This window comes from Perna viridis, chromosome 3 (assembly GCF_037379345.1).
Source record: "Perna viridis isolate PV_CMFRI_1.1 ecotype Kerala chromosome 3, ASM3737934v1, whole genome shotgun sequence".
Lineage (NCBI taxonomy): Eukaryota > Metazoa > Mollusca > Bivalvia > Mytilida > Mytilidae > Perna > Perna viridis.
In genome coordinates this window covers 6,287,432-6,304,131 of record NC_142447.1, presented here as the reverse complement: position 1 = coordinate 6,304,131, position 16,700 = coordinate 6,287,432, and the positions used below count along the sequence as shown (strand labels likewise).

Genomic DNA, 16,700 nt, shown 5'->3' with positions numbered 1-16,700 from the left:
ACTTTAAATTCTATTTGATTTTTATCTCCTATGAACTAGGGTTATATGAACAATTACATGTTACTTTATGTTTACAATGACATTTTGAATAAACTATCAAAAAAGATGTAGGCTTTCCAACCATGAACGACATTTTGCATGATTTTCATATGGAGTGCTAGTTAAAAATATAGTTATAGACCTAAAATATTCAAGGTTAGCATTTGTATCAATTTTTGAAGTTTGAAGTTTTGCGTTTCAGTAATGTTAAATAGAAAACACCCTAGACAAAAACCTTGACCATTAATCTAGCATTTGATTGATTTTTATTGCATGACTTTTATGTAGTTCAAAGCACACAGTAGAAAACATTTTAGCAGGAAATGCATTAAAGAATAAAATTAAAGCAAGTGCGAAAGCACTCAAAGAATTTTAATCATTTATGACATTTAAAACACCGAGGTTTCATCTCTTGCGTTGCAAATGGTAGAACCTCTTAGTGATAAGCTTGGCTTTCTACTTCGATAGTTTTGATTTTGAATACTTCCTGTTAACGGTTAAGTTGAGGATATAAATTTTCTCATGCATTTGATTCTGATGCTTCTGACAAGAGGTTACTCATTGAGACACGTGTACAGCAAGTCGAAATTTGCAATATTAATATGATTGATACGTTTGGTAACGGGAAAGGTGCAATATATACAAAATACTGATGATGCAATTAAATGCTAGTATAAATGAATACTTTTATGAAGAAGAAAAAGTATGTTCTCTCATATCCAGCGAATTTTGCCATCTCTCAACCCTTTGTGTAAATATTGATAATTTTACAAGGTTAAAGGATACTACAGACAATGTGAAGTCAGCCTCATATCTTGACCTACACTTAGAAAATCGATGGTAAAGGAAAATTATTGACCAAACTTGATGACTTTTCATTCAGAATTGTCAAATTTACTTTCATCTATGGCAACATCCCTTCAGCACCTACGTATGGAGTGTTCATATCACAGCCCAAACTTTATGCCAGAGCTTGCCGAAACTACGCAGACTTTCAGTATCGCGATAGAATTCTACGAAATAGGCTTCTGGAACATGGTTATGTTGCTACAAGTTTGAAGTCATCACTACAGAAGTTTTATGGTCGTCATCATGAACTCGTGGATCGTAACGGTGTATCCATCTGCGCCATGAAAACTGATTTGTTCAACATGTCATAGTAATCCTTTCCTATCACAGACTTGACTTTTTATGAGCAACTCGGCTGGTGTTTCTAGAAAAGCAGAGGACGCTTAATCAGACGGTGCACCTGGTCCATGCTCCCAGTTTTTAATGGAGTCCGAGTTACTCATTTGCTTTTGTTACTTTATATGTATGATTTTAGTTACGTTATGTTCTATGTTGCACATGTCTGCTTTTACATGTCTGGTCTTTGTCCCCGGATTACATTCTTTTGATTACTGCTATAACCTTTGTTCCCTTGATTACTCTTACAAATAATTTGGTTTTTTTTTATCTAAATTTATGGCCAGGTCATAAGATATTTGACTTAATGGCCTTAAGTATAAATGTTCTAAGAATTTTTATTTCAATTTTATACTCATCGATTATCTGATTTCTCAAATTCCATGGAATTTGTAGCATTCGCTTAAGCACATCGCATGTAAAAAGACATATTTCAATAATAAGAATACTACGTCATTTTTATTTTGTAAACAATGGTAATAGATAATGAATGTCTAAATATGGCAATTTTCCAACTGTACTTTGAAATTTGAGACATTCCAGAAAATACCATACAAAAACATTATTTTCAAATTTATTTGATTGATATGAGGACGAAGTTGATTATATTAACAACAATTTCTTTCCCTTTTCTCCTTTTCGCTTTATTAGACATCTTGATGGTTCTGGTCATTTCTTGTCGCTAATAAGTGATACGAGCATGACTAAGTGTTCATACTTCGGTATTTTACACTAAAGCCAGAAAGGCCTAATCTTATTGCGTATGTTAAAAACAAAAAAAAAGTATCTGAATTTATATAATTATTGCAGACAATAAAGCAAACGCTTTTAGTAAAGAAAATACGAATATAGGAAGGTTCGAAAGGAGTGACTTCATTCCTGACTGAAATCACGGTCTCAGTGCCTCCAGGCTTAAGTATGATTCGCATTAAATATCGTTAAGAGGACTTCGTCCTCTATTAAATTTGCTGATTTAAGTAATTTGAGTAATTTTAGTTATATATACATGTGAAATAACAACTATACAAGAGCAACATACCGATAAATAATGTTTCCATCGATATTTAAGGAAGTTCGCTGGTCATGTTTAGCAATTGTTTTCAGATTTTCGGACTCCTAGGTTTTATCCGTTTCAATGCATTAATATGTTTTGTCCAGTGGTCCCACAATTCTTTCCATAATTTCATTAAACAAACCTAAAATGTTATTTGAGAATTTTTTTTTTTTTTTTGAAATCCTTATTTCTTTGGTATCTTGAATACTCAGACAAAACCTATGAAAAATCAAGAGAAATCATTACTCCGCAAATATTTCAAATGTATATATTTCAAAAAAACGAGCACACCGACCATCTTCTTAAATTGTTCTAACATGAAAGATTTTAAAAGATTTCACAACACTTTAAATCCTTATAATCTTGAAATAGAACGTCGAACATCTAAAAAGGATCGATCAATATATGAAACTGATTTCATAGTGCCTGTAGTGTCCTTTATCTTATGTTCTTACAGGTAAATGCGGTGTATAAATTCCCGAATCTAGATTTGTTTGAACACTAAAGTTATCATTAAGATCAAAGGATTTAAAAATCCTAAAATGTTCCCTCTTTTAAAAAAGATCAGCTATAAAGTAAGTATAATAAAAAGAAACAAAATGGTCAGCGATTGGCGAAGCACAACTTGTCCCGATTGCAATGCCGAATGTCAGTAAAAATAGGACCATCCCACTGTACAAATATTCTGATAAAAATTTCAAGCATTTTGATAACATCTTCTTTGGTATATCTAGAGGATGATTTGGGTCCATTTTTATAAAGAATAGTTATCTACCAAGTAATGTTCAAAATGTTATATCGTACGGACTTTCTTATTGTCATCCAATTACACATAATTAATATCGCTATAAAACTCCTATTTGAGGTTTAACGTTTTCTTTTTATTTTTTTTTTTTTTTTTTTTTTCTTTTTTTTTTTTTGTTTTGTTTTGTTCCTGAATATTATTGATAAGGTTGTCTGGTGAATCAGATTTTACCAAAGTACTCTTAAAGGTGATCATTGCAAAACATCACAAGTGATCTCGTATTGCTAATGTAATTATGAGTGTCTCATGAATGTATATTTATATAAATAACTTATAATATTCGAACTTCTTAAATGATCATTCAAAAACCATATTTTAGGTACAATTCTCAAGCTTGCACCATACATTTGATATTTAAAACCAAACGATCGAGATACCTCATACACTTAATCGGTTTTCATATCGAGCAAACAGTTCAAATTACCAATAAAGAAAGCTTCACCTGACAAATACACGAACATCAATAATATGAAGAATGACAAGACAAGATACAATTCGTAAAATTAAATTATCTAAGGCAATCCTCTTGGAACAAATCTGTCCAGACATTATGAATAACCTAGGGAATTAAAGATAAAATCTAAAACGGAAACGAACATCTCTGGACGGTTCATGTTATCACATAAATGATTGTTATGTAAATTAAATATGCATTGCTGTCATTCTAATTGAGCCCATATTTCATTTATATCACTCAGTTAAAATACTTGCACATTATCCCAAGAGAAAACCGACTGCAAATTTCATAAACTTTGATTTTCTCTTATCAAAAGTTTATATTATGTTTGTTTGTGCAGCGAAATACATCATGCAAGAGATATGCGTGCATCATTTAATAAGTTTGTGTTTTGATATTTTCGTCCAACTGTTTGTATCCAAGATTGAACGCGAATCGCTTAGTAAATAATGAATGTCAAGTCATGAATGTAAAGACATGTGAGTGTCGTCAAAAGATCTCGAGAAATGGTTCACGGTTCCTATTTAAAAGCGGTTCTTGGTTTATAATGATGTAAACCAGAAAAATGCAAGATTAAGGAATTAAAGTTGCTGCTCAATACTAGACTGATATTCAAATAAAAAAGATGAAAACGCGGTCGATTGTACATAGGTAATTTGGGAATGCTGAAGAAAGGGGTATAGAAAATGACAAAATTACTAAAAGACGTACTACTTATACAACATACCTTGTCAAATAAAATGTCTACTAGTTAACATGTACAATCTTTCTTAAGTAATACGATTTATAAAAAGTTGGAATATTCACTAACTAATATAAAAGGCTATGGAAGCAACTATTTTGCTGTACCGGTGTAAAATGGTTTTTTTGCAGGGTGGGGGAAGGCAGCTGCATCCTGCCCTAGGTGTGAGGGTTTCCTTGTCATTCATTGAAGACCCATGGGTGGCCTTGAGCTGACATTTTACATCCGTTTGAGGTTGTTGTATCTTTGACATATTTATCATATTCATTCTCGTTATTTTTATACATTTATAGAATCAAGCAAAAAGTTAGAGACAGTGTCGTAAAAAAGAACATATTGAAAGAGCATATTAACGAAAAAGTAAGCATGGGAATCAACGAGCACACCGACCCTCTTTTTAAATTGTAATCATGGGAACCAAGATTCTAGCGGAAAAAAAACATTCGTAAGAGTAATCAAAAGAATGGAATCCAGGGACAAAGACTAGACATGGAAAACAGACAAACACAAAAAAGAATATAAAGTAACTAAAATAAAACATACAAAGTAACAAAAGTAAATGAGCAACTTGGATTCAACTAAAAACTGTGAGCATGGACCAGATGCACCAGTACGGTAAGCGCCCTCTGCTTTTCTAGAGACACCCGCCGAGTTGCTCATAAAAAGGCAAGTCCGGAGTAGACGAAAGAGAAAAGGAAAACTATGACACGTTTAACATATCCGGATTATGGTGCAGATGGATACCCTGTAACGATTCACGAGTTCATGATGGCGACAATAAAACTTCTGTAGTGACCACTTCAATCTTGTAGCAACATAACCCTGCTCCAGAAGTCTTATTGTAAGAATTCTAGTGCGATACAAAAAGTCGAAGAAAATCAAACTATTCTCAATATATTTGATAACTAACCCTTTTGGTATTGTTTTGATATTAAAGTAGGTTTTTTCATGAACATTTACATAAGCAACACAGAGAAAACAAGACAAAATCAAACGACGATCGAAAGACATAAACATAAATGAGAAGACGGATTGATATGAGATTTCAGTGTTGTGTTTGAATCTGGGCTAGGCGCTCTGCCCACAGAGCAACTGGGTGTATGCCCCAGGGGGTGGAATGGGGTACCACTGGCGTGTTGCATGCTAGAGTTGTCAGGCTATAATACGGAAAACCTGACCGCAAACCATAGTGGTGCACCGTGTTGGGAAAGATGCCATGTTCCTCGCACGTTAAAGAACCCTGCTGTGGTATTCGACAGGAGTAGGAACATTTGCGCTCCGCCGCAGGAGGCTAAATTGAACGACCCTACCCATCCCTCCCTATTTCTAGCGACAAACAAAATTTGTCGACCCTATTATCCTTGTGCCCCATCCCTCTTTCATTTCATCATCCATTTCATGTTCATCGCCTGAATATAGGTGAAATGTTGCTGCTCGCGCATTAAACCCCAACAATCAATCAATCACTTAATCTTGCTATTTTGAATTCCTCTATTGCTTTGACTACAATATGCAAATTTATTATTGGAAAAGTTCTATTTATAAAAATACAAAATCAAGAAGTTTTTTTTAAAAAAGATCAATTTCGTTACATGACTTCCGGACACGATTTCAGCATACTTAGGACCACCAGCATTATCATACACCACTTTTAAACAATAATAAGAGTTAGGCAACAGCCTTCATTCGAGCGTCGCACTTATTCATTTTTTTCTTACGTTTGTAAAATCATTGCAAATAAGAGACGATAGCTGAATGGGGCGAGATAAAATAGGCAAGTTGTTGTCCACTTTTTAATTCAGGGTACTGGGTTCAGATACTGTTAATAAATCTGTTTTAATTTTTCGTTGTTTTTTGAATTGCATATTTTAATTTTAGATAAATTTAAAGGCTACTTTCACTTTGAATTCACTTCCATGACCCATTTCTGTGGACCTGTATGATACCTATGTTATTTCGACTGCACGTCTATCGTTAGCCTCGCATGCAATGTTCGGTATTGCTATTTTGTAAAAAAAAATAGATTCCTTTGCAAAAGATCTATGTATTTTCGTGGATATAACGATAATTTCAGAAACGGAACTTTGCAATAATCCGTAAGTAACTCCAATGCAAGAGTATCACGGAGTAAATATTCACAGTTTATTTGTTTCATTGTATTTCCGGTACCGTCTCATGCCTTGTAATTGGTAAGTTATTGTTTTCCTTATTTTTGTCTGGTTTCGTTTTAAAAACATATTTTAATTGCTGTGTAGTACTGTAACGAAGAATCTTAACAAACAAAACAAAAACGCCAGAAAAAACAAAAAAAAACGTTGGAGACATTATCCATATTCTTTCTGATTTAAAACAGTTATATCGAATACACAAAATGCAAATACAAATCTTCAAGTGTTGTTTGTGATGCTAAGCGATCAAGGCCCAGATACAAATTGAACGGTGTTAAATGCATGAACTAAATAAATATATCATACTTTAACACAAGCTTAAAAGGGGAATTTCTTTTTTCACGAACATGTAAGGGTAAATAGAATAAACCTTCCATGGCTAACCCAACAATTTTGTAATCATATTTCGATTCTTAGTATTTTAAATCATTTTTAGATACATTTAAAACTAATTGCATTTTGATAACAAGGACTCGATCTAAATTTTATATATTTGAGGATGAATTAAGTCTCCACAAAAGTAATCTATACGACTTTTGCCTATAACATTAAAGTCAAGGAAATTTTGATTTCGCCCTAGGATTAGAAGCTTTAACAGTTCAGCCCGCAGACAATTTGCACCACGTGTACAAGTACCAAGGACGTCATCCAACTTACAATTATTAAATAGTCTCCCTTACTTGTAATATTGCAGGTTATACCCACTTAATGATATTGCAAAAGGCAATACTACTCAATTGCAAGTTGAGTATAACATTAGAAGACTGTCCATTTGAAAAATCAGGCAGTACCTATGATATGGATGGCACATGAAACATTTATCCCATGCAATGTTTCGTTCAATGTAATGTTTATATCATATATGTACATGTATGTTATGTACAATAAAAAAAACTTTTTAATCGACAATGGATGACTCTGAGGATGATTTTACTGTTTCTTAAGAAAGCAACCAAAATAAGTTATCTTCCTTTTTCGGTGAATTTTAATGCTTTCTATGTAAGTTATTTCTCTTTAAACCGTTGTTGTGAATCAAAAATTCACATTTAAAAAAGGATGCATTTGCGGTATGAAATAGATGATTTTTTTTAAAACAAAATATGCCATGTGCCACTCTCTGTCTGTTGTTTGCATGGATGCCCTCTTTAAAATGTGGGTAAGTCAAAAAATACATGTACATGTATTGAGTGTGACCATAAAAGTTCCAAAAGGATTTATTAGTTAACAAACTTTTTTTCAGCAAACAGATACATTACTAAACCTTTAAAGTTTGATTTTCATTGCAACTATTATTAATTCTTATAGATGGTCTGATATACCGTTCGAACATTCCACGGTTCCGTCACTGTTGATTTTTAAGTGTAAAGTGTCTTGATATTTTATGTCAAAAGTTTTTATGATTACAAATTTTGTTTCTTTTAAAAAAATGTGAACATTATCCTTTGCTGTATGTCAAATATTTTTTGCATGATCTTGCACAATACTACTCGAAACAGTGGGAAAAATCACAGTAACTCATCGCAATCGACATCATCATCATCATCATCATCAAGATCATTATCTTCATCATTATCATCATCATCTCATCATCATCGTCAGTTGTAGTAGTTGAGATATTCTTATTATTAATTACTATTATCATTATTATTATTATCACTATCATAACTACTTTCATTATGTATTGTTTATTCAGATATAACTATGACAAATATCATTCCGCCCAAATAAGTGTTTCCGGTTGGTGATAAACTATTCTGATATAATGACATTGCGCTTAAGCGTTCAAAGCAGTCATTGATTATCAGAAAACAAAGTCAATTACAAAATCAGCAGGACGCTACAACATTATATATCAAGAATATGACAGATGACAAGAAGAGGTACAATTCGTATAATAGAATTACAAATGACGTTTCTGGTGGAACAAATCAGAATGTATATTGGAATAAGCCCAGGGAATTATTGTAAAACCAAAAAGAACTTAGAAATCTCTTGATGGCTCATGTTATTTTATTGATATTGCAATGGAATAATTTGAATATAAACAGCCTTTATCTAATTTCGTCTTTCGGCTTTCTGTATACAATTAAAAAAAAACTAACTGAATTATACCTTAATTAACAATTAAGTGATTTATTTCATTTGAAGAAAAAAAGGTCAAATCTAATTAATATCATTTAGACTCATTAAGAGTCGATGTCAAAAGTCAACAAAAAGGGGATGAGTTCAACTAAAACGTATAGAAAACAAGCACTAACAGGGAAAAAACTAGTAATAAACAATGATACGACCCAACAGATTTATACAAACTAGGTGGATCTGACTAAAAACAAAAATAATCTTATTTATTTCAATATAAAAAATATTTAACACAATAAACCTCACATTTTCGTCCAGTCTATATTTGATTTAAAGGGTCCACATGAATTATTCAATAGAAAGAAACTTTTAGCATCATCATTAGCTTATATCATCTTACAGTTATTTTTAGTTGCTTCATCCTAATCTTATTTTTTTTCAGAAACCTTTTTAACATAACTGACCTTATATTTTCGTCCAGTCTACACATTTTATTTAGGATGTCCAGGTGACTTTATATAAAGACACTTTAGCATCATCATATGCATACCTCTGTTATTTTTAGTTTAATACAAATCTTATTTTAATTTTTATTGTTAAAACATCAGACTAGGAATGTTAAATGAATTATCTTTTACTTATGACGTACCAGAAAACAATTAAGCGCTATAATGGCTTACAGTTCTAGAAAAAAATGTTTATATTATCACTGATGGTTTATTTTGTTTATGGTTTTTAGCAAGTATGAAACATTTAAAGCAAATAAATATCACCTTTGTTGGCATGTGGCGAAAAATATACTTAAAACAAAATCAACTATGAAAAATGTCAATAACAATATGTTTGAGGTGAAATGTACATATTGGGTGGGACTGTGGTTTATCTTTTGTTTTGTTTTCACTTTTGTTTTTGTTTTTGGTTCTGTTCTGATCCTTTTTTTCTTTCCGAGAAAGGAACAATAACTTAGGTTGTTTATTGATATTATCTGACATATTACAGTTTGGCGGGTTATTTAGGCGTGTGAAAAAATTAGCGATTTTTAGCAAGAATGTATACGTAAATTTAGGCGTTTCTTATTTTGCCATATACCTTGTGGTGCACAAAATACTTAAGCCCAGATGTTAAATTTCGTGTCTTATTCAGGGGCGGATTCAGCAGGCGGGGGCGTGACGGACGTGCGCCTTATAAAATGTGTAAAGCATGGGTTGTCAGGGGTAGATTTAGGCGGTTTTGGGTTGAAACTGTAATGTTTCGCTAATTTTACCACTAAAGATATCAACATTGCACCAACTATAGAAGAATATTTAAAAAAAATTAACCTTCAACAATTTTTTCGCCTCGCTATCACTCGGCGAAATTTTAACTGTGCGCCCTCCCCCATTCTTAAATCCTGAATCCGCCCGTTATTCTGGCGCATTTAGACAGACCGCCAATCTTACTTTAGGACTTCCTATGTTTTAAGTTCAAACCGAAGTTTGGCATCTTTTTGTGATCTTGCTCACAGTTATTCTAGTAATGTTGTTATTACATGTGTTTTAGGTGAGTTCGTTTGCTCTCTTCATATTTAAATGATGTCATCATGTAGATTATATTATTTTAACGCCTATATCTAAAAGTAAAAGAAAAACTGAAAACAACAATTTAATGTTTGCGCCACTGGTTTTCTACCTATTGAGTTTCTCAGCAGTTTTAAATCTGCTTTTTGTTTTAGTATTGCTAGTATAACTGTTTTGATAATGAAGAATGTATAAACAAGACATTTCAGACTATTATCGTCTTCAATGTCGGTTTTATTTGCAAGTAACACACAGTCATTAATTCATTATTTGCATGATCTCCCATCAGGAAGGAGATTGAAACAAATAGCTTCATCCTGTTGATAATTCAAGGAATTAAAATACGCAGATTCACAGCATATTTTCAACGTTACAAAAACAAACTGTGTAACTGTTAAAAAAAAACACTGAACAAAACTAGGTATTTCCGAAATCATCCTCCCCTTCCAGAATTTATAATAAATGTAACACTTGAGGATGTATTTGTATATATGTATAAACAACGACCTACAAATGACAACTAAATGTTTACGAACTGTGGTTACCTTGAACCAAAAACTTCAAGTAACCCAAGTTCCACTGTTTAAAGAAAAGGGGTAAAAAGAGTAAGTTTAACAATGACCTGTTTTTAGCTAAACCGATGATTAATTCAGATGAATTAAAATATTCAATCAACGTTAATAGACTTTGGACATGCAAAATGCAGCATAGATAAGCATAATGAAAAATACAAATGCGCAATAAATTATACTTTTTACTTTTGACGAAGCGGAAAACGATAAGAGATTCATTTCTCTGAGCTTTGCTTACTTGATCAGCGATGAATGAAAAGGTGAGCGCGATAATTAGCAACCATGTAGTAGATTAATCTAGACGGTCATTGACTCAAAAGAAATTGCAAATTGAAGAAATATTTCATTAAGTGAATCAAGCTCCGAGCAGCAACATACGTAAGTTTCCCCTCTTACTTACCGATGAGACATGTCCTTCGAAATTCTTGGGCATTATTCAAATTAAACGTTGTTTGATAATCGTATAACATCGCGTGAGTCATTTAATTCCACCAACTTTGTAAGATTCTTGCATTTCTCAGATTGCCGTTTCAATGTCTGAGGTGTATTCGAACGTTAGACCCATGGCGCATTGAAGCTCGTGTGTCGAAAAGATACTGCTTACCCACTCGGCACTATTTTGACCAGATAATAAAAAGGACAATTACTTCAAATCTTCGCACCACGATAAAATGGTGTGTTATACTTTAAACGACAACAATATGAAAAATAATTCTAGTCATTTATATAAACGCGTCAAGTTTTCGCAACAAATTTTGTTATGATGTTAGTATCATATTTATCTGTAGTGTTGATGCCTACTCTAGCAAAAGTTCTAATCAAAACATTTCTCTTTGCTGTGAATGATTATGCAACTTTTTCGCTAATAAAATTATCTACTTTTTTTAACAGTTTCATCGCAGCGCAATTGCATATAGTAGGTGGTTTGACATAACGTATGATTAGATTTTCTCGTTTCATTAGTTGAAGCATAACCATTTGTATAGAATTATTCCTTTTAAAAATTCATTTCTCTAAAAATATTTCCATATGTTCATTCCTTTTAAATTTACATACTTTTTTTTCTTTTCAAAATATGCATATACTCATTCCTTGTAAAATTTGCATATTTATATGTATTCATTGAATAATTCCTAATATTAAACAATTGGTTTAAATGGGAGCGATAATCACCAAAACAATAGTACATTCAATAGATTAAGCGAAGAATTGTCTTCCCTCATGGTGTTAACGTACCAGCTACGGTTGGTCAAAACATCTACTAAAATAGTACATGCAATGCCATAAGATTTCACCCTAGTGTGAATAGTGTTTGACACCTGTAGGGAAGTTTCATTACTGTTGCTAAATTATTATTGATTGTACTTACTTTGGCGGGCAGGACATGTTTACCCTTTCGGAGTACCTGATGCCTCTCTCGGTTTTTATAGGGATTTCATATTGCTAGTGCTTTATGTTTTTCGTGTGATGTCTTGTGTCCATTATCTTAAGTTTTTACGTGTAAACTTTTTATTCGGTTCGCTACACTGTGTATGAAGATCGACTCTTTTTCAGGTGTTCACGTTCTCGGCCAGGATTTTTAAGTATTTGAATCATGAAGCTGTCGAAGTTTGGTGACTTTTATTGCCAAAATAAAACTTCATATTGTGTTTTAATTGAATGAGTAATCAAGGGAACTAAGGTCATAGCGGTAATCAAATGAATGTAATCCAGGGACAAAGACCAGACATGGAAAACAGACATACACAACAAAGAACATAAAGTAAAATCATACATACAAAGTAATAAAAGTAAATGAGCAACTCGAACTCCACTAAAAACTGGGAGCATGGACCAGGTTCACCGGTAGGGTAAGCGTCCTCTGCTTTTCTAAAAACACCCGCCGAGTTGCTCATAAAAAGTCAAGTCCGGGGTAGACAAACGAGGAAAGGAAAACTATGACCCGTTGAATAAATCAGTTTTCATGGTGCTGATGGATACACCATAACGATCCACGAGTTCATGATGACAACCATAAAACTTCTGTAGTAATGACTTCAATCTTGTAGCAACATAACTCTTCTCCAGAAGCCTATTTGTTAGAGTTCTAGCGTTATAATGCTACATTATAACAATATCAACCGAAAGGGTGCTATTTTTTGTTGATCTTTTTGTATTGATTGTTAAATAAACCAGAAATATTGTGAGCAAGCTTAAAAATTTTGTTCGCGTCAATGGGACTTCATTCATTTTACACTTTTTTGTTGAATTATACCTCCTTGCATATATACAAACCTCCATTTTATATAGAATTTTGCGGTTAAGAACTGAGTTGTGCTTGCATGGTTTTAACATTCATATTTCTATATCATTAGATTTGGGTTTTTTTATATATATTCATAGATTGACCATTATCCCTTAATCTTAAGTTTTCGATGTTGCATTAACCTTGGCTGCATCACATTTCAATTTATCAAAGACGAAACTAAATTGATAAAAAATAGAAAATAAACACATTGATAGAATTTTATCTAAACACTGCCCATGGGAGCATGGAATGATTTTCGTGATTCTATGATACTGCTTAAATTAACACCAATAAGAATATAAACGTTTCTCTTTTTTTTTAATTGAATGTCTTTAAATACAATCATTTAATAGATAAAATGTGGAATACATGATGTCATCGATGAATTAGTTTCGTGGTATTTGAAGTTCGGCAAAACCACGGATGTAAAACCTCAAATGACGACTGTGATCATTTAATTATATCAATAAAAAAAACTGTGACAGGTAGCGAAATTCGTTATGCACGATCAACTCAACTATTAGAAATATACAGATAACCCCTTATTTACATGTATAATAAGTACATTTATCAGACGATTATCCTCTTTCAAAATGTTTTTTTTTTCTAATGTAAAAAAACAATGTTTTCTAAATTTTATTTGATATTATTGTATTTTATTTTATATTCAGACTTTCAAGTTTGATATATATAAACCTGCTATTCATTGGAAGCAACAGGTCGCCGTACTCGAACAACTGGTATTGGCTTATTTAATTAACGAAAACAATAAAAAAAAAATTAAAAACATGAAATTAAAATTTGATAATTAATGATTAAAAAATAAAATATATATATAAAAAGAAGACTCATCGTACTTAAAACTGGGTCGAAAAATGACGATGTACATGTCAAATTTATATTGTCTTATCAAAGACCAAAACATTTGCTATTTTGGATAATTACTGAAACCAAAACAAATAAATTCTGTGATATATCTTAGTATCTTACCTGAATCAAGGACCTTGTCGTAAACTGCTCCCATGTTTTGTACTTTAATTCATCAATAACACCATGACTTTATTTCCAGTATTGTGTATACGAATACTATCCACATTATCTCATCTTAATTAGTTCCGTTAGAATCTCGTCCCCTGTGACATCCTTCAGAACATAAAAAACAACAATGTTCAAAGCGGATTAGAAGAATTTACATGTAAACCGATTTTTTTCCTTAGATTTCTAATCCTGATTTATTTGCATTTGTTTATATTATTTCCTCGATTCCAATGCTCCGTCACGTGGGTTGCTAGAAAGGCAGCTTAATCAGACAATGAACTTATTATTAATGTAAAAACATAAAACACCGATGTTGATATATCATTTTAAATTAAATCCACAGAGTGATACCATTACAGAACACACTCAAACACAGAAAAGCATTGATGCTGCTATATTCACTGTAATCAAGCGAATTTCTAAGAGGAAAATCTTCCTGTGGAAAGGAAATGATGAGTTCGTTATAGATTTTTCTTACGGGAAGTGATTAGATATAACATCGCCATTTCTCTGAACTGTTAGACCTATGAAACACTTAACAGATGGATTAGCTGAAATACACACATGCAAGACATGAAAGTAAAGACGTGTTTTCACTTTATACTCCAATACATTGGCAAAACTTCGATATCACAGCTGGTAAAGTGTAGGAGGACGCAAAGGTTATATATCGCCAGTATCAACTATATTTTTTTCAATAAACAACGATTTTAATTTATAAATTATATTATTCCTTACATAGTAAAGATTTTTATGTTGTTTATTCATATATACTACATTTTTACGTCATACTAAAAAAAACTGTAAAATTGGAGCTAAATTATACATTTTTGAAACACACAGAATTAAAAGATTAAAATGTCGGTATATGTGTTTATATATCCATAAATATCTTTTTAACAATTTCAGAAACATGTGTGTTGTATACAAAGTATCATGAAAAGAGAGTAAAAATATAAAAGAGAATTTTCTTGAATGTAATGTCTGCATAAATCAAACTTATGGGGTTCTTATCATGATAATTATAAGACATAGTTTTTTGTAATCTTAATCCCTTAGGTCACCGGGAAATACGATTTTCGTCACCTTCCTTCATATCTGACTTCCTTTTCTATTCTGTGATTAATCTGTAATACAATGATATGCAATTTAATGTTAGAAATAAAAATACATAATATATGGATTTTATCAATATTGCAAACTCTAGAACTAACTTTTAAAAGCAATATCATGTTGTTCTTACGCACAGCAGCACGCAACAGTATTATTTGATTCCCATATACATAATTTGTTTTTAAAGCCACTCATACAATAAATAGTAGAGAATGAAATAATCCACTCCTATTGTAGTTGGACTCACTATATGGAATGATCTGTGTTTATGTGTGTAATTTTATAAAACTCGATAAGATGTTTTAGAGAACAAAGCATAGATTTAAAAAGTAGGTCTTTGTTTATCCTGAAACGATGTTGATATATATATATATAAAAGAAAAATTTAAATGTCGATTTATAAATAATATACCTAATTCATGAGCTACGAGATATTCTTGTTCGAGATGTAGAGTTTATTATATAGATAGCAGTGTTTTATCGGATGTTCCCAATGTAATAAATTTCGATAATTCACAATGTGTAATAAATTCGGTAAAGTCATTCTCGGACTTTCTCTCGCCAAAACGTCACAACTTTGATGTCAACCCTCCATTCTCAAATTTTGAAATTTATGTTGAAAATAGCAACGAATAATGGAGGAGATCTATACAATAAATAGGATAATCAATTGATTATCGTGAGCAGTATTCTCTTATACGGTTGTTTTGCAAATATATGTACTTAAGTAAATTATAACCTTAATCATGATTAGAGGTCTTTGAAATAAGATGGAATGCACCACGTGGATACCAAGGTATTTTATTGATACTAAACTGACACGGCAGCTATACATGGCACATGATCATCAGAGTACATTAAGAAATATACCTGCCAGGCCATCCTGCAGACTTTTCTTGTCGGACCCATTGTGTATTAGGTCTTTTATTTTCATTCAATCATATGATTACAAATTTACATTGCTTTACCAATGTGCTCCCCTCGCGTCATGACTAAATTTTTTTTAAATATCGTTTTCTGTGAACCTTTAGATATGATTATATTATATAAAAGGAATTATTTACAATTGATTAGGGAAATTACTGATCAACATTTAATAGAATTGAAATGGGGGAACAGTCAATATTTAACATAAAAGATTCAAAGAAATTAAGCTTCGTGACATGCTCCTTGTAAACATGATCAATCATTTATCTTTCATACTTGGTCGTTGCTGTTGGTAGAATATAGAACGGCGATAACAGAAAATCATAATGCAATATTTATAGGAACAAAATTGTGTCTGAAACCGACATCTATTGAAATGGAATAAAGCTAATGTTGTTATGTTGTTAATGTTTCGATACTAAAGGAGAAGAAACCCAATGCCTGCTTCGATCAATACCAATATACACGATTAAAATCTAAAAGATCATGTAGAATTGTGTAAAACTAGGTAACCCTATTGGTTTGTAGAAAATTCTCTAATGCTATGCTTTGTAAGAGCATTGATTTTACATATTGTAATATAGACAAGAAAATGTGATATTCCACAGAGGAACGGCTGCCTACAAATTCAATTATGCAGTTGACATCAAAACCACTTACGTAACATGAAACAAATCA

The 16,700-nt window shown here is 32.0% G+C and overlaps 1 protein-coding gene across 1 annotated transcript in view; it reads right to left on the bottom strand.

Annotated features, from left to right (window-relative positions):
- Positions 1-14,595, bottom strand: part of LOC148620815 (Kv channel-interacting protein 4-like) — a 45,055-nt gene extending 30,460 nt beyond the window's left edge. The window contains exon 1 of the mRNA XM_088574644.1: positions 13,935-14,595. Within this exon, the coding sequence (XP_088430770.1) occupies positions 13,935-13,968 (34 nt within the window). The 5' untranslated portion in view covers positions 13,969-14,595. The remainder of the gene's footprint in view (positions 1-13,934) is intronic.
- Between the last annotated feature and the right edge of the window lie 2,105 nt (positions 14,596-16,700).